Raw genomic sequence first — 26,128 nt, forward strand, 5'->3', positions numbered from 1 at the left:
TGTAATAAAGAAATGAAGAAATAAAATGGTGTGGTATCCACTTTTGGAGGTATTGTATTATACTATTATTTTCACTATATATTTTTTTTAACTATTAATCATTGCAGTAAGAGCAAAATAACTGCGTATTGTTAACACATACACTGACTCACGCATGCAGCTGATGTTTGTTAGTCTGGGCACCTTCCACCCCGCTTTTTGTCATGGGGGCGTAAACCCCGGACCCAGAATTAACACCGGATGGCAATGCGCCTAACAACGTCTTTGTTGCCGTTAGCTTGACGCGGTGATGTTACCTAAACTAGAGTCTGATCAAAACAAAGCTAGCGTTACATAAAACAAAACGTTTATGCAATATGGCATCTCCGCCACCACCGCCTGACACACCGGTCAAAACGGTGAAAGATGATTCTGATACTTGGGTCAAATTGTCAAGTTAACGTGAAAGTTGACGAGCTAGAAACGCTGTCATCCGGTCTAGGGCGGGCTCTAGGCGGGAACCAGTAGGGTGACAAAATCAATTGTGGGCGGGAGCCAGGCTCTTTCTCGCCGAGAAGAGCCTGGTGACGCGAGGTTAGATGTTTGTAGAAGACTTGGTCATTTAAGTGGAACTAAAGTTCCGACTATTCAAGACAACACGGAAGGAATAAACCGCGGACATGTACACACAGTTGTTTCCTGCTTGTGGTTGACCCCAGCGATTATTAACCAGTTATTAACATGTTTATCAAATTATGAGGCGTCCAACTTGAAACAAACGTAAGAATACAGTTATATTTTGTAATAGTATGTTCGTGTATTTTTCTCTTAGCTGTCTGTCGGTGGTATTGCGTTTGTGTAGCCTCCTCACATAACGTTAGCCAATCTGTGCAGTGTAAATAACAAGTTTAATGACATGGGACATAATGTCAGTTACTGTATATTAGCTATTAACCTGCCATTCAATGAATTTACTTTGTCTGCCGTTAAGGCCTGAGCTGGACGTTGTTGTCTTGTAATATGGTATCCAGTTGAGTGGTTTAAATACATAACGTTAACATACACAGCTCAGATAACGTTACATCAAAATGCACATGGATGCACTTCACTGGAGACTGACCTGTCCAACACCGAGGTTTGCACACTGTAACTTCATAGTACACACACACACACACACACACACACACACACACACACACACACACACACACACACACACACACACACACACACACACACACACACACACACACACACACACACACACACACACACAATATGGAATCTTTACTGCAGTAGGCAACATTGTACAGGTCACAGACAAAAAAAACTCAAGCTCAAACTTTATTTTTGACTGTGAATTCGGGTGTGATCGTTCTCTGGCTAACCTGACCTCTGTTTACCTCTTTTCTCAGATGCTCTCTGCTATGTTTAGGAGAAACATAGTTACTGCCTGGAAGGTAAGTGCTGCTCATCGTTATCAAATTGTTTGATTTAGCCTATATACAGTATGTACTGTATGTGTGTGCATGTGCGTGCATGGTGTGTGTGTATATACAGTATATATATATATCCTCATAAATTACCACCATATCAAATGTTATGCTTTTCATATTGCCAATAAAAATGCATTTATATGATTATTTATTTTTAAGGTAAGCCACTGGGCCAGTCCTCCACAAAGCTCCTGGGTCTCTGCCTTGTCCCGGGCATCTGATGGTGGCCCCTGCTGCCTGCATGCCTGCTGGGCCTCCTCAGCCAGGCTGCCCTCCACAGACAGAGAGGCTGGTTCAGCACAGAGCCAGCCTGGTCCAGCCAGACCCCAGCTCTCCAGGAGCACCCGGGGTCTCCACACCTCCGCTGTGAGGCTGAAGAAGCGGCCTCAGCAGGAGCCTCCGCCCAGAGAGCTGGACCTGCTGCGCTATGACATGAAGGACCTGGGCAAGGCCCCCAAACCGGCGCTGTACCTGGGCCTGGCCGGGCTCGTGCCCTTCGCCGCCCCTCCTCTGCTCATGGCCGTGACTGAGACCTACCTGCCCGAGCTGGCCTATGCTCAGGTGGCCTACGGCGCCGCCGTCGTGTCCTTCCTGGGCGGTGCGCGCTGGGGCTTCGCGCTTCCAGAGAGCAGCCCGGCCAAACCCGACTGGATCAACCTGGCCAACAGCGTGGTGCCCCCCCTGCTGGCCTGGGCGGCCATGCTGCTCGCGGACAACATCACGCCCGCGGCCACCATGGTGATCATGAGCCTGGGCATCTCTCTGCACTACGACCTCTCTCTGCTGCCCACCTACCCCAGCTGGTTCAAAGCCCTGCGCGCCGTCCTCACCCTCGTGGCTTTTTTCTCACTGCTCGGCACGCTCATGATGAACGGATTGTACCCGGAGAAGATGCTTTTCTCAGACACGTAGAAGGCAAAATATTTCAAACTGTCAAGGTGGACAAGGAGGGTCGTCGGTCGAAACGCCGGTCATTTCTTGAAGTGGGAGATTCCTGACCCTTCTTTTGTGTTGTCCTCCTGACTCTCATCATCTTGATGGCCTCAGTGAAGGCAGAATAGAATAAATGTGCTCACATAAGCATGGTGCATTCCCTGTTCTACGTTACAAGGTTTCGACAGACACACATTCGGGAAACGGTGTGGATCATGTGATGATCGAAAATATCTAAAGGGGGGTAGTCGGTCAAACATTAATTTCATGAGGTTGGAGACTGCTTTTATGTTGTTCTGAATCTGATCACAGCCCCGTCTAGTCATAATCTCTGTGGCCTCAGTAAAACGAGGATAGGATACAGAATTGCATTATTTCGTGTGGTTATGTGCTCACATAAGCAGGGGGCAATGAAGTTACTTCCCAGTTTAACATGACAAGTTTTAGATGGACAAACATTGGACAGGGACACAGTGAACACTTTGATCTAATGGTGGACAGTTTCATCACAGATGTGATTTTCACAGGTTTTCCAGCTGTATTTCACAATCAACTTCCATTCGTTTACACAGAAGAAATCTCTCCATCCGCCCACATTGATTTCATTCTGAATTACCTCATAAATGTAGTCATACCTTTGCTTTCTTTTGACTCTTAAGTAAGGAAGGATGCACCGATATGAACATTTTGGCCGATGCTGATCACCGATATTAACATTGCTGTTATGGCCGATAACCGATATGAACTGTATAAAAACAAGGTTCTATAATCATATTTTGTACATACTGAAAAACATGTCAACACTGTGAATCTGTGAAGATATATTAACATTGCTGTTATTTTGCTCATCGGCCTGAAATCGATTTATTAAAAAAATTACTAACATCGGCCGATACCAATATGATTTGCAGATACAGTATATGATGCATCCCTCTATTTGTACGTTGTTAGTTGTTTTGCAGAACAGGACGGCTGCAAAAAAACTAACATTTTCTTCAATTTCCTTCACTTTTGTGTCATCCTCATCCAGGGTTGGGGAGTAACGGGAATACATGTATTTAAAATACGAAATATGTTTAACAGTATTCGGTTAGTTTAAATTGGTGGTATTCTGAATACAGTAACTTTCTTTAAAAATATATCACTTTAAGGGATTACTTTGTTTTGGTTTATTTGCTCTAAAATTCACAAGGCATTTCCCATAAACGGATTATTTTTTAAAGTGTAATAATTTGTGCATGTGCAGTGCACATTTTGAAGTAATCCAAAGTATTTTGAATACATAACTTGATCTAAAGAATACTGTTCCACATTATTTTTATGGTTTTTCTGAAGAAGAGCAAGAGCTCAAACGTCACGGGTCTGAAATAAATCAGCAAATGGGACCTACAGTGTGCGTCCTCTACTTTTTCATTCATTTTAGGGCTGTATTCAGTAATCTTAGTGGATATTATGTTTTAAAAGTAACACCCGACACTGTCTGACTGACTGACTGACTGATGTGATGCTGAAAATTCACAGCCGTAGTTACACGCTATCTGGCCAGGATCGGACGGCTCAGGGTTGACATTGCGTAACAGGAATGACATCAGAATCTAAATTGGAGTAATCTGTGCTTAGAGCCTCAAATGTCGAGTCGACCGCATCAGATGACACATGGCTTGACTGAAGGCCTTAGAATAAAAACGATAGCAAGCCCGAGCAGATATGACGCTATGAGATCATGTCATAGCACTTAAAGTCAAATAAATCATTTCTACTCACTTGTGTATTAAAATGCTTTTATTACCGTAAACGGCAGTATCCAATTAGCACAGCTTTGGAAAGAAAGGCAAGAGGTATGGGATGGTGGAGCAGTCCAGAAATCTGAGAAAAATCACATAAGGCACGAGTTCCCCTGTCCACTGAAAATATGCAAAAATAAAAAATACAAAAATGTTCTTGGACCCGGCGGCACTCGGATGATCCAACCCTCACAGGACATATTGCACGTTGTTTCCTCAGATTTCTATGAAGCAATACCCCCCCCCCCCTCACTAAGGACCTCTCATAAGCAAAGAATAGTTTGCTAGACTGCATCAAGCTAAAGGTATATCTAGAAATAAATGAATATCGTGACATCTTTTAGGAAGTCTGAGTGGTTTTAACTGAAGTGCCAACGTAAACATGTTTTTCCCATCACGCGTCAAATGAAATCTCGAAACAACCAATTTAAAAGCCTTTCAAATGCCTCTGCATTGCTTTTGATATGGATAAATCAGAAATAGTTAAATACCGTAAATCTGACATTTGACCTTTGCTATTTGCTCATTGGAAAAAGTGTTTCTTGGTAGACAAAAGATCTTTTTGCCAATGTGACCATCCCCTGGTGACGTGAGATGACAGGACCCATGTTTGAACATGTCAACGTAATGGTCTATTCAATCAAAATTAAACCACTACTTGTTTTTGCTCTTCAAATAATGAAGAATATATCCACTTCCTCAGTTAAATGTAAAGTCAATTGAAGCCAAACCCTGCCCTAAGACGGCAGTTAAAAGAAATGAGTGCAATTGCCAGACAGTGCAAGGTTTGAACAAAGCACCATACAGTGGTTAACATGGTAGAAGTCCCCCCCGTCCTGGATCAGTCGTGCAGGTTTGACAGAGCGATTCCTCTGGTCTGGATCAGTCGTGCAGGTTTGACAGAGCGATTCCTCTGGTCTGGGAACAGGGACGGTGCAGCTAAAACCCTAACGTCACATGAAGAGGTGAGACTTCTACCATGGCTCCATCTGCAGCAGCCAAACTCCAGGCTGCCGAGCAAACAGGTTCTTTACGCGCCAACTCCCCCCGCTACAGGATTAGGGCCACACCAACGTTTAAAGTCAGAATTCGGGGAATAGAGAGTCAGAATTCAGAGATTTCTATTTAAGAATTCGAAGCTAATATTTAAAAATGCTTGTATATAGCATGGCATGCTACAGTATAAGGCCCAGTGCACACCACATGCATTCCTTTTTCGCCACATCTTAACATGTGCTATGTAGTCCTCATATTTTGGAAAGTCTTTGAGATTTAAAAAGTCAGGAAAATAAAACAAGAAAAAAGTAAAAAAAATAAAATACATTCTGACATTGAAGAATGCTGACTTCTTTCTGAGATTAAAAAAAGGGGAAAATAAAAACACAGAATTCTGACTTCCCCTCTCCAGAATTCGGACTTTAAACTAAATCTTTTCCCGACACATTTGGCCATAATCCTCTTCCGTGCTTTAGAAAAGAAAGGTTTGTGAAATAAAGTCGGTGCACATTCCTCACACACACGCTCAGACACACGCTCCCACAGACGACTGCGCTCCCTCTCCTCTCTCTATTTCTGAATGCCCAGGCCGGAGCGCATGTACTCGTACACCACGTAGCTGATGCTGACGGCTGGGATGACTTTCATGAAGTTGGGCAGGATGCCGCGGTAAAGTCCAAAGAAGCCTTCCTTCTCCACGATCTTCTTCACCATCCGGTTCATGGACATCTGCTCCGAGCCCTCGATAGAAGCTGAGAGAGGAGGACACACCAGAAACAGGCCTCAGGGTTCCTTTCCTACACATTTTCATTCAAAACATTGCAGACTTTTTCCAGCTAGTTATGTGTGTATCGGACCTGAACCACAACATTTTCCATCCTTTTTTTAAATTATTATTATTTTTCAAATTCCCAAACTAATCAAGACTTGGACATGATCAAATTCATTTGTAATACTTTTCCAGACTTTCCAGACCTGCGTAGGAACCTTCAAAAACTTTCTTGAAATTTGTAATAAAATCATCAGTGACTAGGAGGAGTTGGTTTGCGGCGGCTTACCTGCCGCCTGCATCCGGGTGCGGACCAGAGCCAGAGGGTAGCTGGAAAGCTGGCCGCAGGTGCTGGAGATGGTGCCGCAGCCCAGCAGCACCAGAATCCCTGGGTTGGCCGTGTCTTTGGCGTAGCGGGCCAGCCAGGCATTCTTCAAGCTCTGGTGGGGATGGAGAGGAGGTGGGTGGAAATGTAAATTTTCAAGGTGAGGTGGCCACTCAGATAATATCCATTTTCCATGTGAGAGTCATTGAACGTACCTCGTACACTGCCAGATCTATCCCGGCGTAGGGGATGATGCCCAGGATGTTGGGGATGTAGCCCTTGTAGAAAGCCTTCACTCCTTCCTTCCTGAGGATCATCTTGGCACAGTCGAACATGCCCGAGTACTGCCCCGTCTTCCTCAGGGTCAGCCTGGTCTTCATCACCTGCATTGAGGGATATACATGTGTACTACTGCTCAGTGTGCTTCTCTGTACGCACGCACACATTCACATTGGTTGGCTTTTAAAAACCTTGCTACCAGAGGGCCAGATTGTGACCGTGCACTTCCACCAGTAGCCTACTGTAACACCATCACTCCCAATTATAGCTACTAATTTGATGAATAGGACTGGTAATCAAAGTTTATTATACCAACATTTATATTTTTCATATTCAAATTTAGTAATTCTTCCATTCAGATGACACCAGAAACTTTGCTCTAGCTTTAAAACAGCCCGCTACAGCAATTTGATGGGGTACATCACTCAAATATGTGATATTAATCAGATTAGTAATAATGCATGTGCAATGTGCATCCTGGATATAGTTTGTTACAATAGTGATAGCTCAAATGCTAACGTTAAACAGTATGTGGATGGACAATGCTAACATTAGTGCCATGTTCTGGGTTGTACAGTAAAATAAAAACACAGATGTTGGTGGTCTAACCCAGAGGTTCTCAAATGTTTTTCAACCAAGGACCCCTTACAAGATAGAAAATATACCGGGGACCCCCTCATTCTGATTTGTGATTTTGGGCAAAGCTTAATTGTTTCCACGGTAACGTGCTCGACTTTTAATTTGATAGGTTTGTTATTAGAATGTAATCCATGAACCATTTTAGATTTAAAGCATAAACTATTTTCGTTGAACTATGAAGATTTTGCAAAAAAATATATATAATTTTTTTTTTTACATTACATTTACATTACGTCATTTAGCAGACGCTTTTGTTTTGTCCAAAGCGACTTACAATATCACAATTTGTCAACAGTACAGAAAACCACTATGCAACACAATCAATGACAGCCAAGATATTTTGATAGACTAGCACCATGTAGGAAGTAGTTTGAGAAGGAATAAGTAACATGTAGCATTTTTTTTTTTATAAAAAAAAAAAAAAAAAAAATTTACCTGAAAACTTTTCGCGGACCCCCTGGCAAAGTGCCACGGACCCCTGGGGGTCCGCGGACCCCCATTTGAGAACCACTGGTCTAACCCATATATATAAATACGTATTTATATCTATGGTCTAACCTAACCAAAAACGTCCGCCTTGTAAAAAAAAAAAAAAAGAAAGAAAAAAGAAAAAGGAGGGGGGAATTGACCCAGGGGCCATAATGAGTGAGCTCGGGGGCCACATGCGGCAGTTGCCCACCCCTGACCTACGCTCTCACGATACTCTTCAGACGTTAGTGCCCAGAGCTAGAACTGAATTAGGCAAAAAGGCCTTCAAATTTTAGGAGCTAGGCTGTGTTGCTAGGCTCCGTCCCGGTCTGTCTGTTAGCAGCTAGCTAGCTATGCTAACTTTGTAGGCTACCGGGAGAAGATATGCGCTTTGCCACTAGCTGCGGGAAACTCTGGGTTAGCAAGAAGGAAGTTGGCTCCACTGAAGATTATTTGATGTCAGAGATACAACAAAACACACAGGGACACACACACACACACACACACACACACACACACACACACACACAGACACAGACACAGACACAGACACACACACACAGACACACACACAGATACACTTATCTGAACGCCCCCCTCCCCTCACCTCCATGGGGTAGATGACGGTCTGTGCTGTGGCTCCGGCCAGCGATCCAGCCATGAACCTCTCGTGGACCTTCACCTTCCCTCCCTCACTGGACAGCAGCTTCTTATACTAGATGTTAATGAACCACAGTTAGCCAAGATCATTGTTGATGCATTTTACACACATCAGCACGAAAAGAACAATGAAGAACTCATCCGGCTGCTCTGTTCTGTGCAAATTGAAGTTTTTTTTAGATGTATTTCAGCAGCACTGATACTGTGACTGACGCTCCATTCACGATCACACAATAGTGCCAATCCGGAAGTGCCTTAAACTTGCATTCTTTCTAATGGCCAGCAGGGGGTGACTCCACTGGCTTCAAAAAGAAGTCAATGGGAAAAAATAACCCTACTTCTTATTGATTTATGACCTCAGTAAACACTTTCCTAATGAGTTAAAAGGTCTCAATCGTTAGTTTCAAGTCTTCTTCAATACAGCAAGATGTTCATTTTGTAAATTATGGTCCCATTTAGAATAAAATAAAGCAGACTATGCTTTGGGGCGTGATTGACAGGCCGCCTGTCCAGTGATCACACAGCTCAGCGATCATCGACCAATAGCGGCTCTTCTCCAAATATGCTCACTTTTGGCTTTAAAAAAAAGTTGGCAACGGCGAAAATGCCAAACTCAAGGTTTCAAAAGGAGAGTCCACAAACCAAAGGGTGACATCACAGAGACTATGTCGATATTGTATACAGTCTATGATACATACTTACTCACTCAATACTTACATACTATTAACTGTGCATCCAAACTGAGATAGTGTTTCTAATGGACAACCCTCAACCAACTGAGTGAGGTGATGAAAAGCTAAGCATTTATAGCTTAGCAGCAGGGCAATCACCATCTAACTGCTATGAAAACACAGCAGCTACAGTAGGTAGGCTACTCTGTTCAGTATGATCACACAGCGAACTAGGGATGTTCATCAATTATCGAAAATCGATAATTGATCGTTAAGGATTGGAATCGATCCTGTGGCATTTGGATCGATTTTGTTATTAGAATTTATTTATTATTATTTATTTATTTTTTGACTAGGTTTGGGTGGAATTCGTTCCTCCTCGCCCCACTCCATTGCACAGCCGACTAACGTGAGGTGGAGCTTCATATAGTCTCTAGTTTTCTGGCTGGGCACGGGCCTTTGTGCCAACAAAACTGTTTTAAACATGGGGAATTCACACCGGCATGCGCCGGGGACAGCAGTGTTGGAGAGGAGACACATTGAAATAAAGAGTTCATTGAGGAGAACACGTTGCCTTTCGTATTTTCTGCCATAGGCATTCATTTTGTAAAAAAAAAAAAAAAAAATTGAAAATTGAAAATTGAAAATTTTCTAAGTATTAATATTATCGATAATCGATAATTGATCGTTAATTTTGACCGATTATCGATTTTGGAAAATTTTCAAAATGAACATCCCTACAGCGAACACAGTATTTTATGGTCTTTCACGAGAATGGAAACGTCATCGATGCATGTTCCAACAATGATTCACCTTCCACTGGACAGCATCAGAGAGTGTCATTTGTATTTTAGTCAGTTTTAGTGTCCCACAATGTAAATGTTGACACAGAGACCTCTCCTTGGTGTATACTGCAGTGTTTCCCCTACCATTCTACAGGATGTGTTTTTCTTTTTTCGATTTTTCCCCTGCTCTCCCCAAAATTTCAATAAACATTTATGGCATATTATTACAATACAACAATACTGGTGTTGACAGTAATAGAAGATGCCAAATCATTCAAAACAATAAGCATTTTGCTTTTAGGAGCATCGTGCCAGCGTGCAGCGCTGTTCCAAAACGTGTCGACGTGTGTCGTTGCCTGGGAAACGCACATCCCATAATACAACTGTTCGCATCCCATAATAGTTTGATGATACTTGGGATGCCATTGCGAACATAGATGCGAACAGGTTAGCTAAAAGTTTAGCGTCGTCACCAGCGAGGGCCCCCACCGTTTCGAAATCCCTCGAGGCCTGAAAAAGTTTCTAGGGGAAACACTGTACTGTATCTTCAGTTGAGGGTTATGGAAATGGAGTTACCTGCTCGTAGGCCATGAACTTGATGGCGGTCTCCGGGGCGATCTTCAGGACGTTGATGCCGTTCCCTCTCCACAGGGAAGACACACCACCTTCTTTTATCATCTGCTTGAAACCTCCGACCAGGCTGATCTTGTTGCTCTTAGACGAATGCACCTGCAAACACAAACGCTTCTTTGTCATTTCAATTCCCGAGCTTCAAAGCAGAGCGTTTGCTCTTTTTTATGTCGTATTATAGACGGTTTTCACAGAATTGTGTTGCTAGGGAACAGTTTGAAACCTCGCTTATTTCCTGTAAGCTGTTGGATCAGCAAACGCTGCAACAGGAAGTAAGCTAGGGGCAATTTAGAATGTTTATGTTGTCACGTTCAAACCGTCTATAAGCAGCAGGTATGGAAAATATCTCAATTACAACCATCGGAGACAAAACAGCAGTCCCTCCTGACGCACCTGCATGAAGACCTTCATCCTGTCCAGAGGGGCGGTGCCCGTGCGGGACACGGCGCCCGCCATGGCGCCCGCCGACAGCTGCCTCCACCACACGCCGGTCGTCTTCTCCTCCTCTGTGAACTCGTCCGGGATGGTCAGGCTGTCACCGATGTCAAGCACCTAGGCCCACGACAATGTCAGTTAGAGAGATGTTTTAAATACACAAACACATGTGTATGGATTCGTAATGCATTCACTTGAGGGGGAAAAAAATGCACTGTTTATCTGAATTAACGAGATAATTATCTCAGAATTCAGAGAAAAATCATTATGGAAAAAATCATTCTGCTCAGTTTTTCTGGATTAATGAGATCAAAATCCCAAGAGAAGATCTCATCCCTACTTCAGAGCTTGATTTCATGGAAGAAAACATATCTTTGTTTCATCCAGTTTTCTTTTTCTGTTGGCTTGAAACATTGGGAGATACTTTAAATCTCTTTAAGTCTCTTTAAATAATATCACCGGTATTATTAGTTAGTCGACTTTGCACAGGCACCTCAGGAATAGGAACAGTTGTTTAGATGGGAATCCCATTCTGATCTGCTGGACAGAGCCGTTTTATTTTTTATCAAAACTTTCCTCAGAATTCTGAGAGAATTATCTTACTAATATAATTGGGTGGCAGTTCCTGCACGGCGCACAATTGCGCTGCGCAATTGTTCTGATCCTGTTCAAGAGGTTCATATCGATGCACAGCAATAAATAAGACCAGAATCCTCCACAATGTCTCAGTCCTGAAAACCCTTTGCTGTAAATTAAGCGAAACCAAGATCGCTGCGTCTGTGAGCCCGCAAAGTGGGCGGGACCTCGAGGGCAGACCAACGAGGCGCGGTAGAGATGAGCGCTGAGGAGGACGATGACGAGCAGCGAGGGACGCTCACGCTAGAGAGAGAGCGCGCTCAATTTCTAGTCTTGTACATTCAGAAAAACAGGTGACCCTGCCTTTTTCCTGCATGAACGGTCCTGAAGGATCCAAACAATCCTGCCCCGAAAACACTAAGCTTCAAAACGACTTCCTGTTTCACAAACGACTTCCTGTTTCACAAACTACTTCCTGCCTCACATCACATCCACCTTGAACTCAATCCCTCGCAGGACCTGACACTCCACATGGCCTAATCCAAAATCTTACATAACTGACACCTGTCCACGCTGTGGAAACAATGACATCATGACCACTGCAAAGCACATCACGAAAACACCGTCATGTTGTTGTTGGCCCTTAAGTGTTTTCTTTGTCATCTCATTTCCACAGACAGAGCAGCCAAAGAAAATGTGACCAAATCCACATGGAATATGAAGAGCTGTATAGATACAGCGATATCAGTGATCAATTTATCCAAATGAATTTGCCCTGTGTCCTGTCATACAACTAGAAGATAGTATTACTCTACTACTAATATATATTTGAAGTCGGAAGCCTGCATACACTTAGGTTGAACTTAAGTAATTAAAACTCATTTTTAACCACTAACACAGATTTTATGTTAACAAGCTATAGTTTGGCAAGTCTGTTAGGACATCTACTTTGTGCACGACAAGTAATTTTTCCAACAATTGCTTACAGACAGACTATTTAACTTATAACTCACTATATCACAATTCCAGTCAGTCAGAAGTTTACATACACTAAGTTGACTGTGCCTTTAAATTCCAGAAAATTATGTGATGGCTTTAGGAGCTTCTGATAGGCTAACTGACATCATTTGAGTCAATTGGAGGTGTACCCAATAATTAAGATTAATACTATAACCCAGCGAGCACAAAACGTTTTTTCAACGTTGATTTTTAGTTGAAATCTGGGTGATATTGGGTTTGAACGTCTAAGACCTAATTTCACCCTCTTTTCAACCGGCTAAAATGCGGTTACAACGTCAACTTGTAAAAAAACACAATTTGGTTCATCATATTGTTAAAACATTTGTTGTAGCTTGGAATAGAGGCAATATTGATAGTGTGTGGATTGGCATTTGTCCATTTTATTGTGTAACTGAGAGTTGAAATCTGGTCTATACGAAAACTACATTTCAACGCATTTTATGTCACATGAAATATCATAAATATGGGACTATATAGGCTATGTGGTGCCAGCAAAAAGCTTCCAGGACACAACTATGGTTAATAGTTTAGCGCAATACTATAAAATAATGAATTCAGTTCCTGCCGCAACGTGCATGCGCAAGTACTTACTTGCTAGCTATACTAACCGTGACTGACTAGACTAGACCAAAGCAAGTCTGCACCGGTCTGCACCAAGTGCGGAACGAGGTGCTCTGGGCACGCTATGTTATTGTAACAGACTGTATACGAGGCTCTGTGTACCTCCTCAGTCTCTGGTGTTAAATGAAGTAACCTCTGAAGCCATAGGCTACAGCCTATAGACAACACACACACACAACATAATTTTAGTCTGTTACATTAATATAATAGTCTCGTACACATCACATAAAATAACTTAACTCCCGATCGTCGACAATCATGTAGTCTACAAGTTGTGTGCGAGATAGAGTATATATGTGCCCAGCTCTCTATAGAGTATAAGAAAATGTATAGCTCAGCGCGTTAAGCGGACTGGCTTGAATGTGGGAAAGCGGGGTTCGAATCCCGTGTGCCCTGTTGAAATTTTAATTTAAGATCCTGGTGAAATATGGTCTAAATCTGAACGTTCAATAAACATCTGCAAATAGTGGGTGAAAAAACTTTCACTTTCAAACCTTCCTTGCACGTTTTTTCAACGTTGACCCTAAACGTTTTTTAAACGTCTTTTCAACCGAAAAATGCTCGCTGGGAAGGGGAAAAAAACGACTGCTGCATGCTCATTGAAAACCTCAGTTCTTCCAAAACTTGGAGTCATTGAATCACAGCTTTGAAAACAGTTGAACCAAGTCTGGATTCATGGACGACAACCAACCTACCATCTCCACCTCCACCTGATAGACGCCCCCGTCATCTTCAAAGTCGAGGAAGAACCAGTGCTCGAGCTGGGGCTGCCCAGGCTGCAGCAGAGCCATGGCCGCCTGAAGGCTGGGACCCAGCGGGTGACCCGGGGCCATGGAGCCCCTCTCACAGAGCAGGTGACCCGGGGTGACGGAGCCCCTCTCAGTAGGAGCTCACTCCTAACCTGATGCCGTGACTGAGGATCCTTTTCCAGCAGAGGACAGGTCTGGTCTGTTGATTAGATCCAACTCTAGAGAGCCATGGGCTAGATGTGCTGCAGATACTGGTGCAGATTACAAAATGCCAGCCGCTCTGCGACCTCTCTCCTCTCCCCTGTCCTGTCCTGCTCTGGACTCACTTCCTCCTGTCCCACGCCACCAACACGCTAATCCCACCAAGGACAGTCTTTAATTGGCTTATCTCTGCCTAGTTTAGCAGCTACGGGTTTATTTAACCTCTGTGATCAGAGACATCGTCTCATTGAGTGGAGCAGGCTGTACTGGATGGGCCATGCAACACCAGTACGTGTCACGAAAAACACGTCATGGTAGATTTCAATAGCGTCAGCAGCAGCAATCCCCATCGCACAGGAGGGCTTCAACACACTTCTTCTGCCTTCTTGGTTGGTTTAACTCACAGCAAAGGTTTCAGGACTGAGACATTGTGGATGATTTTATTTATTGATGTGCAACTATATGAATTTCTGGAACACAGGATCAGAACACACAAACAAAACACACACGGACACACATGCACGCAAGCGCGCACACACACACACACACACACGCACACGCACACGCACACACACCCTGCCCTTACCGTAGAGTGCTTCCAGTAGCGGATGATCTCCTGCAGGTTGGTTGCTGGGTTGAAGAGGAAATGCTCCCTCCATTCATTCCAGTCCACGGTCATGGTGCCGTCCACGTCGATACTGCACAGCAAACGAGACCGAGCAGAACCTCACACGTCACTTTATACTGTAGAGCAGAACCTCACACATCACTTTATACTGCAGAGCAGAACCTCACACGTCACTTTATACTGTAGAGCAGAACCTCACTCATCACTTTACACTGCAGAGCAGAACTTCACTCATCACTTTATACTGCAGAGCAGAACCTCACACATCACGTTATACTGCAGAGCAGAACCTCACTCATCACTTTATACTGTAGAGCAGAACCTCACACATCACTTTATACTGCAGAGCAGAACCTCACACGTCACTTTATACTGTAGAGCAGAACCTCACTCATCACTTTATACTGCAGAGCAGAACCTCACTCATCACTTTATACTGCACAGCAGAACCTCACACATCACGTTATACTGCAGAGCAGAACCTCACTCATCACTTTATACTGTAGAGCAGAACCTCACACATCACTTTATACTGCAGAGCAGAACCTCACACGTCACTTTATACTGTAGAGCAGAACCTCACTCATCACTTTATACTGCAGAGCAGAACCTCACTCATCACTTTATACTGCACAGCAGAACCTCACACATCACGTTATACTGCAGAGCAGAACCTCACTCATCACTTTATACTGCAGAGCAGAACCTCACACCACTTTATACTGTAGAGCAGAACCTCACTCATCACTTTATACTGCAGAGCAGAACCTCACACGTCACTTTATACTGCAGAGCAGAACCTCACTCATCACTTTATACTGCAGAGCAGAACCTCACACGTCACTTTATACTGCACAGCAGAACCTCACACCACTTTATACTGCAGAGCAGAACCTCACTCATCACTTTATACTGCAGAGCAGAACCTCACACGTCACTTTATACTGCACAGCAGAACCTCACACCACTTTATACTGCAGAGCAGAACCTCACACCACTTTATACTGCAGAGCAGAACCTCACACATCACTTTATACTGCAGAGCAGAACCTCACACATCACTTTATACTGTACAGCAACGATGCCGAGCAGAACCCATTGACATTTTTGGATATACATTATATACATATCTATATATCTATATATAGATATATAGATATATATATATCTATATATATATAGATATATATATATATATATATATATAGATACCTGTATATATATGTATATAGATATAGATAGATCCAAAAAACTAATTGCATTCATTTGAAATAGGCCTACTTGAATGAACTGAAACAAACTGCCTGACTCATGGTTACACATATTGCCAACATGTTTGACTTGTCTTTCTATAGGCTGGTTCTCACAGGCAGCCTGCTTCCTCTTCTCTGCACTGTAGGTGAGCTTCACCACCAAGCTTTGCTTATGCAAAAGAGCCTCTCTCTGCCTTAACGCGAGCAGCCTGCCACTGAGCAGAGCCTCTCTCTGCCTTAACGCGAGCAGCCTGCCACTGAGCAGACAGTAAGAGCCTCTCTCTGCCTTAACGCGAGCAGCCTGCCACTGAGCAGACAGTAAGAGCCTCTCTCTGCCTTAACGCGAGCAGCCTGCCACTGAGCAGACAGTAAGAGCCTCTCTCTGCCTTAACGCGAGCAGCCTGCCACTGAGCAGAGCCTCTCTCTGCCTTAACGCGAGCAGCCTGCCACTGAGCAGACAGTAAGAGCCTCTCTCTGCCTTAACGCGAGCAGCCTGCCACTGAGCAGACAGTAAGAGCCTCTCTCTGCCTTAACACGAGCAGCCTGCCACTGAGCAGACAGTAAGAGCCTCTCTCTGCCTTAACGCCAGCAGCCTGCCACTGAGCAGACAGTAAGAGCCTCTCTCTGCCTTAACGCGAGCAGCCTGCCACTGAGCAGACAGTAAGAGCCTCTCTCTGCCTTAACGCGAGCAGCCTGCCACTGAGCAGACAGTACGTTGTGACAGGACCCAAGTGACCATAAGCAGACACACAGTCAGTGCTTCATGTTTAACAAAGGAGAGGACAAGTCAAATAAACCCCAGGCCACCGTGAAATGCAGCCAGGAAGGCATTCTTTTTTTTAGCTAAACATATGTTCTCAATGTAGCCAATAAGACAAATGAAAGTTCTTGTTATCCACAGGCAGAGAGCTCAGAACTATGTATTTACTACAATTCATCATATTCTGCCAACATGCAAAACTTGGAATGGGCACTTCCTGTTTTATATGCCACGCCCACCATCCAATAGACTTTGGTGTTGTAGTTCTATCCGTTTCAAACCAGGAAATGCATCATCCTCCCAAGACAATCACACTGTCGTCTTCTAGAGCAGTGGTTCTCAAATGGGGGTCCGGGGACCCCCAGGGGTCCGTGGCAGTTTGCCAGGGGCTCCGCGAAAGGTTTTCAGGAAAAATAAAATAAAATAAAAAGATTGCAAAAGCTTCATAGTTCAACGAAAATATTGTATGCTTTAAATCTAAAATGGTTCATGGATTACATTCTAATCTAACAAACCTATCAATTTAAAAGTCAAGCACGTTACCGTGGAAACAATTAAGCTTAGCCCAAAATCAGAATGAGGGGGTCCCCGGTATATTTTCTATCCTGTAAGGGGTCCTTGGCTGAAAAACATTTGAGAATCTCTGTTCTAGAGAATCTAGACTCGTGGTTCTCACTGTGGGGTCTGGGGAGCCCCTAAGGTCCTTGAGTGGGTTCCCAAAATAGTTTTATTCCGCTATAATTAGCCTAGATTTACTGGAAAATGTATCAGATAAGTATGACTACTGTAAATGTATCTTCACTCAATTCCAGTGTAGACAGTTCTAGATATAAACACTAATATAAGACTGTGGCCAGGCACGTAAGTAATATAATACTCTTGTAATAAAACACGCTCTTGTTATATCTATATGGGTCTTCTACCACTCAACACTAAATCAACAACAACAAAACCTTGAATTTGACACTGGTACCTGCCTATGGTGAGTAAAAGTGTATTATTAAATGCAATAGGAAAATAATTTTCATTTCAAAATCCAAAAGTGGAAAAGCGAAATATAGTGTCAGTTTTCCTGGTGAGAAACGGCAGATACAACATTTAACAACGGACTTGATTTTCCTTTTATCCTTTGTAAAACAGAAAATAAAATAACACACATTTTTAAAATAAGCTGATTTTGGGATTGCAACCTGAAGTAAACAATATAGAGCTGCGCGTCTTTCAGCACCACCAAGGCCTGGAAAGCAGGAAGGAGAGAGAGAAGCAGAGAGGGAGGAAAATAGAATGACTAAAAAATACAAAGAGCATAAAGGTGTGTTAGGGCAGACGTCACATGGCAGACTGAACCTCAGAGGAGCTACAGGTGAGCAGTGAGGTGAATCAAATACCTGTTGCTACATTGTGAGCCAAAGAAATGAAGGGAGCTGAGCGCGTTTGTAGGCGATGTTGGCTCTGCTGCCAGATAACGTGCTGCAAAAACCAGACTGCACATCTACATGTGGACACGTAGGATAATACAAGAATAATGATCAAACCTGATTGTCCGGTCTAACACCGTCTGGCAGCCAATCAAAAATGGAGTCTTCCCTCTATTTTTTCCTATGTGCCTGTACGAGAAAGATCGATAGGCTTATCTATAAATGTATGAGGAATTAGTTGATTGCTCCCTGGTGTGGGATCAGTGTAGGAAATCAAAAATATATATATTTTGGGGTCAACTTTTTCCAACAACTCATTTACAACATTTTGTGGGCACTTTACATTTTTTTAATTAGTGCATGAAGTTGCTAAAGCGTAGTGTGAACAACAGCGCTGTTTGTGTGAGTGTGTTCTTCATCGTCATCTTCTGGCAACCAGCGTGCAGGAAATTAAATGAATTGAATGATTTCTTTTTTTATTATATTGCGGGCAATTTTTGCTCGTGCATCATGGTTTTTAGGGGCATTCTGAGATTTCTTTGGGGCATTTTTGCCCTTGCCACCTGGCTAAATGCCTACACTGTATGGGATAAACACTAGGGGTGGGGGAAAAAATCGATTCACCTAAGTATCACGATTTTTAATGTCACGATTTTTTGGATCGATCTTTTATTCCAGAATCGATAATCGCAAATTTAAAAAAAAAAAAAAAATTTTTTTTTTTTTTTTTTGGGTGCTTGCAGTCAGGCCACTCACTGAACAGCAGGCCAGGCGCCGCCTACTGGTTTACTAGTGGTTTTATTACTTTATTAGTTAGTCTGAAGTAATAATTACACTTCAGGGTTAAAGTGGGTGCATCTCATTGTAAAATTGGACTTCAAACGGCCCAAATCTGGCTTCAAACGGCCCAAATTTCACGCGCGTTGGCCCATATCGGCCTGGCCTGCTTGGTATCTAATGCCCGGCCTGAATTATGATCCCAGTCCGCCCCTGTTTTTAACTATATCGCCCAGCCCTACTCATGATATATAATATACAGTCTCTAGTGTATGATTCAACTTTTCCCATGTTCTAATCTAGTGTAAAAAAGCAAACAAACTGAAAAAAGAAAAGAAAAAAATAAACAAAAATCGCAATAAATCGTAATATCGAATCGCAATAATCGTAGAATCGCAATACTTAAGAATCGCAATATAAATCGAATCGGCACCCAAGAATCGTGATAGTATCGAATCGGGAGATAAGTGAATCGCCACAGCCCTAATAAACACCATATTGGTTTGTTATGTCATAGCTTCATAGTCTTTTTTTCTTTGGCTAATGATGGAACCCATTTGGATTTGAGTTGTTGACGACTCGACGAGGCTATACGGTAGCTAACTGCATCCGGAGTCCGCTTAAGGGAGGGTTATTATGGGTAGAGGGAGCACCAATATGACAACTGATATACTGATTCAATCAATAGATCTGTTCGGGAGGGCGGGCTGTGCTCAAACAGGAATTTATTATTCTTTTTTTTTAAAGGGCACTTCTCTATAGGAGGCTAAACTGAGGTCTATCTGTGCACATGCCTGACCTGAAGCTCCAGTCAAACAGCCTGCTTGCTATGTTAGCTCTTGATCATGTGCCTTCACTCCCTGCTCCGGCGCAGACACACACCACACTGTTATCAGCCCTCTGCAGGGAGGCTCTGTGGGCCAGTGTCACACACACACGGTCCCCAACTTCCACATCTGATGCAGCAAGCTGCTTCTTCTCGCCGGTAGCTCAGGAGCTTTATGGTCTGAGAGCTGAGTGAAGAGGGTGAAGAAGAACACCACATACTGGGGGGGGTGGGTAACATCAACAGGAGGGACACTAGCAAGCTGAACAAGCTGCTGAAGAAGCCACGCTCTGTAGTTAGGAGCTGATCCGGACCGCAGTGTAGGGATTTAGCCAGGGGGCGAGGGCAAAAGATGCCCCAAGAGAAATCTCGGAATGCCCCTAAAAACCATGATCCAAGATTTTGATCATTTTCTTTTCATTCAATTGAATTTCATGTCCATCTCTAACACACTCAGCACCTGCAAGCTGGTTGGCAGAAGGAGATGAAGAACACACACACACAAACAGCGCTGGTGTTCACACTACGCTTTTAGCAACGTTATGGACTAATTACTACAAAAAAATTAAGTGCCCCCAAAATTTAGTAAATGCCCCCAATTTTTAGACAGTGGGGGCAAAAGTTGCCCCCAAAATATATATTTTTTAAATGTCCTACACTGTGGGACCGTCATGGAGGTAACGGCAGAGGGAGGGACGAGGAGGAAACTCACCCATCCCCTCCATGATGTGCTAACACGGTGAGGAGCACGTTTAGTCACTCCACTAAGCACTTTGTGCCAGTAGCCATCAGGCTCTACAACCAGAACTGAGGACCCTGTATGGAGTGCATTTTTGGACATGGCTCTTTACATAATTATGGACTTTGCACTTGCACATCATTTATTTATTTATTTATGTATTTATGTATGTATTTATTTATTTATTTTTGACCTATTACATTTTACTATGTCTTCTGCCTGTACTCTTGTCCTCTGTTGCTGTTTTCCACACCTGAATTTCCCCACAGGGATCAATAAAGGTTTCAATCAATCAATCAATCAATCAATCAATCAATCAATCAATCAATCAATCAATCAATCAAGCAAGCAACCAATCACAGCAGAAAGGCCTCTGTGAGCTGAGAGCAGCTGTAGAATCATCAGACGTACCTCTGAAGGATCTTCTCAGCCTCCTCCTTGCTGATGTCCATGCCAAGATCAGCAAGAGACTGCTTCACCTCCATGGAGTCTATCCTGCCTGTGGAAAACAAACGTGCCGGGTTTTGACGCTTCTTATTGGTCGAGGGTGTGAAAGTAAAACAGCACGCATTGAAGTTCTCGTCTCAATCCCAACATCAACCAGAGGGTTCGAGCTAGGCTAGGGTATTCCATCTGTAAACACAGTGGTTGCTAGTCGACATAATGACAGCGGTCCGTTACCGTCGTTGTTCTTGTCCAGGCTCTTGAAGGTGAGGCGGAGCTTCTTCTCGTGTTCCTTCAGGTACTTGGAGAACTCACTGAAGTCCAGTCCTCCAGACTTGTCTTTGTCCCCAGAGGTGATGATTTTCTACAACACAGAATGTCCCACAGGTTATTAACAGTCCATATATACCTACGGAGATCCATACATATGTGGTACACGGGTGTGTGTGTGTGTGTGGGGGGGGGGGGGCGAACCTGATGTCCCTCATGTCGGTAGGCAGGGAATCTACCGCTACACTACGTCGACACCGTTATACTACATGTGTTATGTCTCTTTTTATAGTTGTATAGCTTTTAGAGTGACCTCTTAACACCAGTCCAGTGACAGCAGATGTAACATAGCCTTTTGGCTTAATTCTGGCGCATTTACTATTATGTTAATAATGTGCATTGTCCCTGTTAAATCAACCTGAACATTAAATTAAACAAAATAAACAAACCTAATCCGTGTGAAGGAAATTGCTTCGTGGACTCACTGGGTGACAAAAATGTGCTGATTCCAGATCAGTGCTTATCAAGATCAAGTGAAACCTGAGCTTTAACGTTACTGCCGAAGAGTTACAGAGTCAAGAGGTGATTATATCAGTCATGTGGATGCAAGCAATAGATGGAGCAGTGAAAAGAAAGAAAAGCTGCCTATACTGAATATACCATGCCAATTCCAAGGGATGAGTGCTTGTTGTTGTTGTGTCTGTTAAATCATCTGGTAGGTTTCTATCTTTTTAATCATTTTTACCTCAAATGACAGGATAACTCTATTAGGATTCAAACAACAGTCAGACACAACCTTGTAATTCCCAGCTCATGACTTGGCATGTTCTAACTGTGATTCATCAGGACACTAATTAGCCAAACGAGGCTGTCAACGCCAGCTTTTATGACCTCCTTACCATGTCGTTATCAGATAGCTGCCTGATGGAGAGACCGCTCCTGTTCTGCTGTACCTGATCAGCACTGCGGCCTGCAGAACTGGGCTAAAGGTAAGGGCTGGGCAATCAATACTATATCCATATTATATCAATATTATGATATGAGACTAGATGTCATCTTTGATTTTGGATATGGTAATTATGGCAGTAGTGTTGTCTTTTCCTGCTTTTAAAGGCTGCATTACAATATAAGTCATGTCATTTTCTGAACTTACCAGACTGTTCCAGCTGTTCTATTATTTGCCTTTACCTGCTGGGTCATGATATCTATATTACCGAGGATTATTGATCCAAAATGTCATTGTGTAAATATTTAGTGAAAGCACCAATAGTCATCCCTACAATATTGTCGCAATATTGATATCGAGGTATGATACAAACATAGCGTGTAGGGATGCACGATATATCGGCAATCATATCGGTATCGGCCGATGTTAGTTATTTTTTAACATATCGGTATCGGTCCGATGTTGCAATGTTAATATCGGTTATCATTATCAGCCAAATTCTTGACTTTGAGATTAAATAATGCAGTAAATCTATGATTTATGGCCTTTTCCAAAAGTTTTGGAAATAAAGAAATGCATTACTTTTTCAAATTCAGTGTTTACATGTGTTTTTCAGTATGTACAAAATGTGATGATCATAAAAATGTGGTTTTATACAGATCATATCGACATCGGTAAATATCGGTTATCGGCCATAACAGCAATGTTAATATCGGTTATCGGCATCGGCCAAAATTTTCATATCGGTGCATCCCTAATAGCGTGATATTGGATTTTGTCCATATCGCCCAGCCCTACATGTGGCTTTGACTTATAACTGAACATTTAGCCCACTTTGTAGAAAATACTGAGATATATGTTGTGTATCACCATTTAGCCTAAAAATACAGAGATATGATTTTTGGTCTTTTTTCTCTATAATTTTTTGTCTCATTTTTGGTCTATGTGTCTATGTCCCCTCACCGTCTTCCATAATTCATACCTGGAACTTATCAGATGAACTGACGGGGGCGAGGAATGCAAGGTGAGGTCATTTACAAAAGGTGTGACCCTCCCTTTGAGGCACGACCCACAATACAGCCTCACCTTCCCCCTTTGAAATTTGATAGTATTTCAAAGAAATCTGATCAACTCTTACTGATCAATTCTGACTGATCAACTTATATATCTTTACCAACGTGAGCTGGCTTCGTCTTCCTGTACAAGCCACTTCATGATCACAGACAGACACACTGCATCATCAGATCCAGGTGAGTGCTCGCTGCGAGGGCCTTCATGTGGAAGGGTTGAAGGTGGAGTTGTGAGACGCCCTACTATAAACCTGCCTGCTGGTTGTAGGCATGCAAGCATGTGTGTTGCAATGACAGTGGGAAAGTTGCTGAAATGGCACAAACACACACAAGGCATCAGAGAACCCAGGGGGCTGAAGGCAATTTGCCCCCCAAACAGGCTCCCTCTCTTCCTCCAGACGTCAACACAAACTCAACTTCGACCCAACTGGCTGGCTTTACTCGCCCGAGCGGCCTAAAGAGCAACATGGCTGAAGCATAGCAAGTTGTTTTTGTGTGTGAAATCACACATCCTCTTGTATCATGTGTGTGTGTGTGTGTGTGTGTGTGTGTGTGTGTGTGTGTGTGTGTGTGTGTGTGTGTGTGTGTGTGTGTGTGTGTGCGTGCGTGCGTGCGTGCGTGCGTGCGTGCGTGCGTGCGTGCGTGCGTGTGTGTTGCTATTCTTGCAAGAACCAGTTTTCTGACATTTGGCATTTCGGACTGGATTGAGGACATTTTTGGGGCTAGTATGGGATTAGGATTAAGATTAGATAAAGAAGGTAGCCTACTGGGTTTAGATTAACACACGGGTTAAGATTGCAGCTAGTTTAGGATTGGGACTTGGGCTAAGACTTATTATGATTTGGATCATGCTTAGGTTCCGGTTGGGCATAAGGGAAGATCCTATCACAACTCTTAATCAGACTAAAGTCTCCCCCTCTCTGTTTTCCTTCCATCTCTCCCATATAATGCAATATGCATGTTGGTGAGTGAGTTGATGTGTCTTTATTGTAGGCCATGTTTATGCCTGGCTGTCTCTGTGGGTACCTGAGCGTGTCCCTGGCCGGTGGTGAAGCCCATGGCCGCCAGGCCCGCCTTCAGCTCGGCCACATCCACCTTGCCGTCGCGGTTGGTGTCCAGCTTGGAGAATAGCTGCTCGTAGGTCTGCTCCTCTCCTCCTCCGGCTTCACACTGACAGCCCGTCAGCACTAAGCGCCTCACCAAGGAACACATCGCTGCGATGTGGAACAAGTTACAATCTGTCAAAAAAAAAACAATGTAACAACTCGACTAGCAGCAGCCGAGGAGAAGAAGAAGAAAAAAGGAGGAAAAACAGATTCCTGCGGTTGGTAACTTCTGGTTTCAAACACTGCTCAGCCTCTTCCTGTATGGTTTCCTCGGGGTATCCGCAGTGCAGTGAAGCGGGGAAAAGTCGTTACAGCGTAAAAATGGATACGACGATACAAAATATTAGAAATGTTCCTGGAAGTAGAGTGAGTGTAATCGGATGAGGTAGGCAGGCAGGGAGCAGGGAGAGAGAGAGAGGAGGGTGCAGAGACTCTCTCTGTCTGTCTGTTGGCCTCAGAAGACCTCCTCTTTTACAGCAGACACACCCTACAGTCGTAGAAAAACACCACCCACCAGGCGCTGCTCTATGCTAGCCTGCCTGCCTGCCTGGAGGTTGGTTGGAGCTATAAGTGTCTGTTGTGTTTTGAATCCTGCATTATGACTGTGTTATTACATGCATGATGATGTCATATTAGTCCCCCTCCGACACACACACACACACACCTACACACACACACACACAGGCAGACAGACAGCCCCCAAACTGGAGCCCCATCGGTATTAAATGGATATGTGCAATCTATTTCTCGCTCACTGAGTCAAACCCATAGGAATCTTGACAGCTGGCATAATAGAAGTCCCCAACGTTTTGAATTGGGCGTCCATTGTTTTATAGGCTAGGATGAGAGAGAGATATTACACCATTTTAATATTGCCCAATCTTTGTCATGCTATTAAAACACATTTGAATTTGAGATGTTAAGACATGTTGGAAAACTGGAAATGTGAAAGCTACTGCAGTGCCTACGTTATACCACGATGTGGCGACAAATACCCGCAGCCAGACAGTGTAGCCTACTACAGTAGTATCTTGTGTTTTGGTTTCATGTCTTGTCCTGCTGTTGTCTTTACTGACCGCCAGGTGGCGACGGAGAACAGGGGGGCGGGTTCCTTGAGCATCCGTCAAGCTAATCACCACTACTGCCCTTCCGTTTAAACGTTTTCTTGAAAGTAAAAGCAGAGTAAAAAAAAGTCATCAAAACAAGCATGATCTCATCTGCTCTCCACACACTGATGCAGGGATGATCCCTGGATCATTTTGTAGTCACATGAATAGGCTATACAGCATCAAATATCATGACTTAAGTTTCAATATCCTTTATTTAATCAGGTAAAAGTCTCATTGAGATTAAAAAAAAAAAAAAAAATCCAAGAGCGACTTGGCCAAGAGACCAGCATAAAACCTTCTTACAACAAAACACAAGCAATACAAACAGACAAGTACACTATCACACAAGGGAGAACACAGTATCCAGTTAATTAAATATGCAAAATAGGGTCACGGACAAGAAAATAGTTATGATACATATAGGTACAATATTCTACAACAATTCCACAACAAATGTAGGGGCAGAAAATAGTTATGATGCATATAGGTACAATATTCTACAACAATTCCACAACAAATGTAGGGGCAGTTACATTGATTGAGAGTACTATTTTCTCAATCCTTTAAAACTGACTTAAATCCCCCCAAAGTAATCAGCTGGGATTATTCCAGGTCCTTCTGTACATTATTCCAGGAGGAAGGGACAGTGTATTTGAAGGCCTTTTTGCCTAATTCAGTTCTAGCTCTGGGCACTAACATCAGAATGTAGGCCATATTGATATGTTTCATAGTAATTCAATCAGTGTTTATTATTGTCTCTTAAAAT

The 26,128-nt window shown here is 43.2% G+C and overlaps 2 protein-coding genes across 2 annotated transcripts; one reads left to right on the forward strand and one right to left on the reverse strand.

Moving 5' to 3' along the window:
- Positions 1-680: 680 nt before the first annotated feature.
- Positions 681-3,221, forward strand: LOC310785987 (transmembrane protein 69-like). The gene is made up of 3 exons (XM_083647173.1): positions 681-759; positions 1,395-1,439; positions 1,635-3,221. The coding sequence occupies exons 2-3, from the start codon at positions 1,395-1,397 to the stop codon at positions 2,385-2,387; spliced, it is 798 nt and encodes a 265-aa protein (XP_083503299.1). The 5' UTR covers positions 681-759; the 3' UTR covers positions 2,388-3,221.
- Positions 3,222-4,551: 1,330 nt separating this feature from the next.
- Positions 4,552-24,663, reverse strand: LOC310786736 (mitochondrial adenyl nucleotide antiporter SLC25A24-like). The gene is made up of 10 exons (XM_083648012.1): positions 24,174-24,663; positions 21,099-21,225; positions 20,829-20,916; positions 14,603-14,714; positions 10,808-10,966; positions 10,361-10,513; positions 8,276-8,383; positions 6,498-6,665; positions 6,247-6,397; positions 4,552-5,940 (listed from the first exon to the last, which is right to left on the reverse strand). Exons 1-10 carry the CDS (start codon positions 24,357-24,359, stop codon positions 5,759-5,761), a joined length of 1,434 nt encoding a protein of 477 aa, XP_083504138.1. The 5' UTR covers positions 24,360-24,663; the 3' UTR covers positions 4,552-5,758.
- Between the last annotated feature and the right edge of the window lie 1,465 nt (positions 24,664-26,128).

The sequence above is a fragment of the Poromitra crassiceps genome, assembly GCF_964638095.1.
Source record: "Poromitra crassiceps genome assembly, chromosome: 12".
NCBI lineage: Eukaryota > Metazoa > Chordata > Actinopteri > Beryciformes > Melamphaidae > Poromitra > Poromitra crassiceps.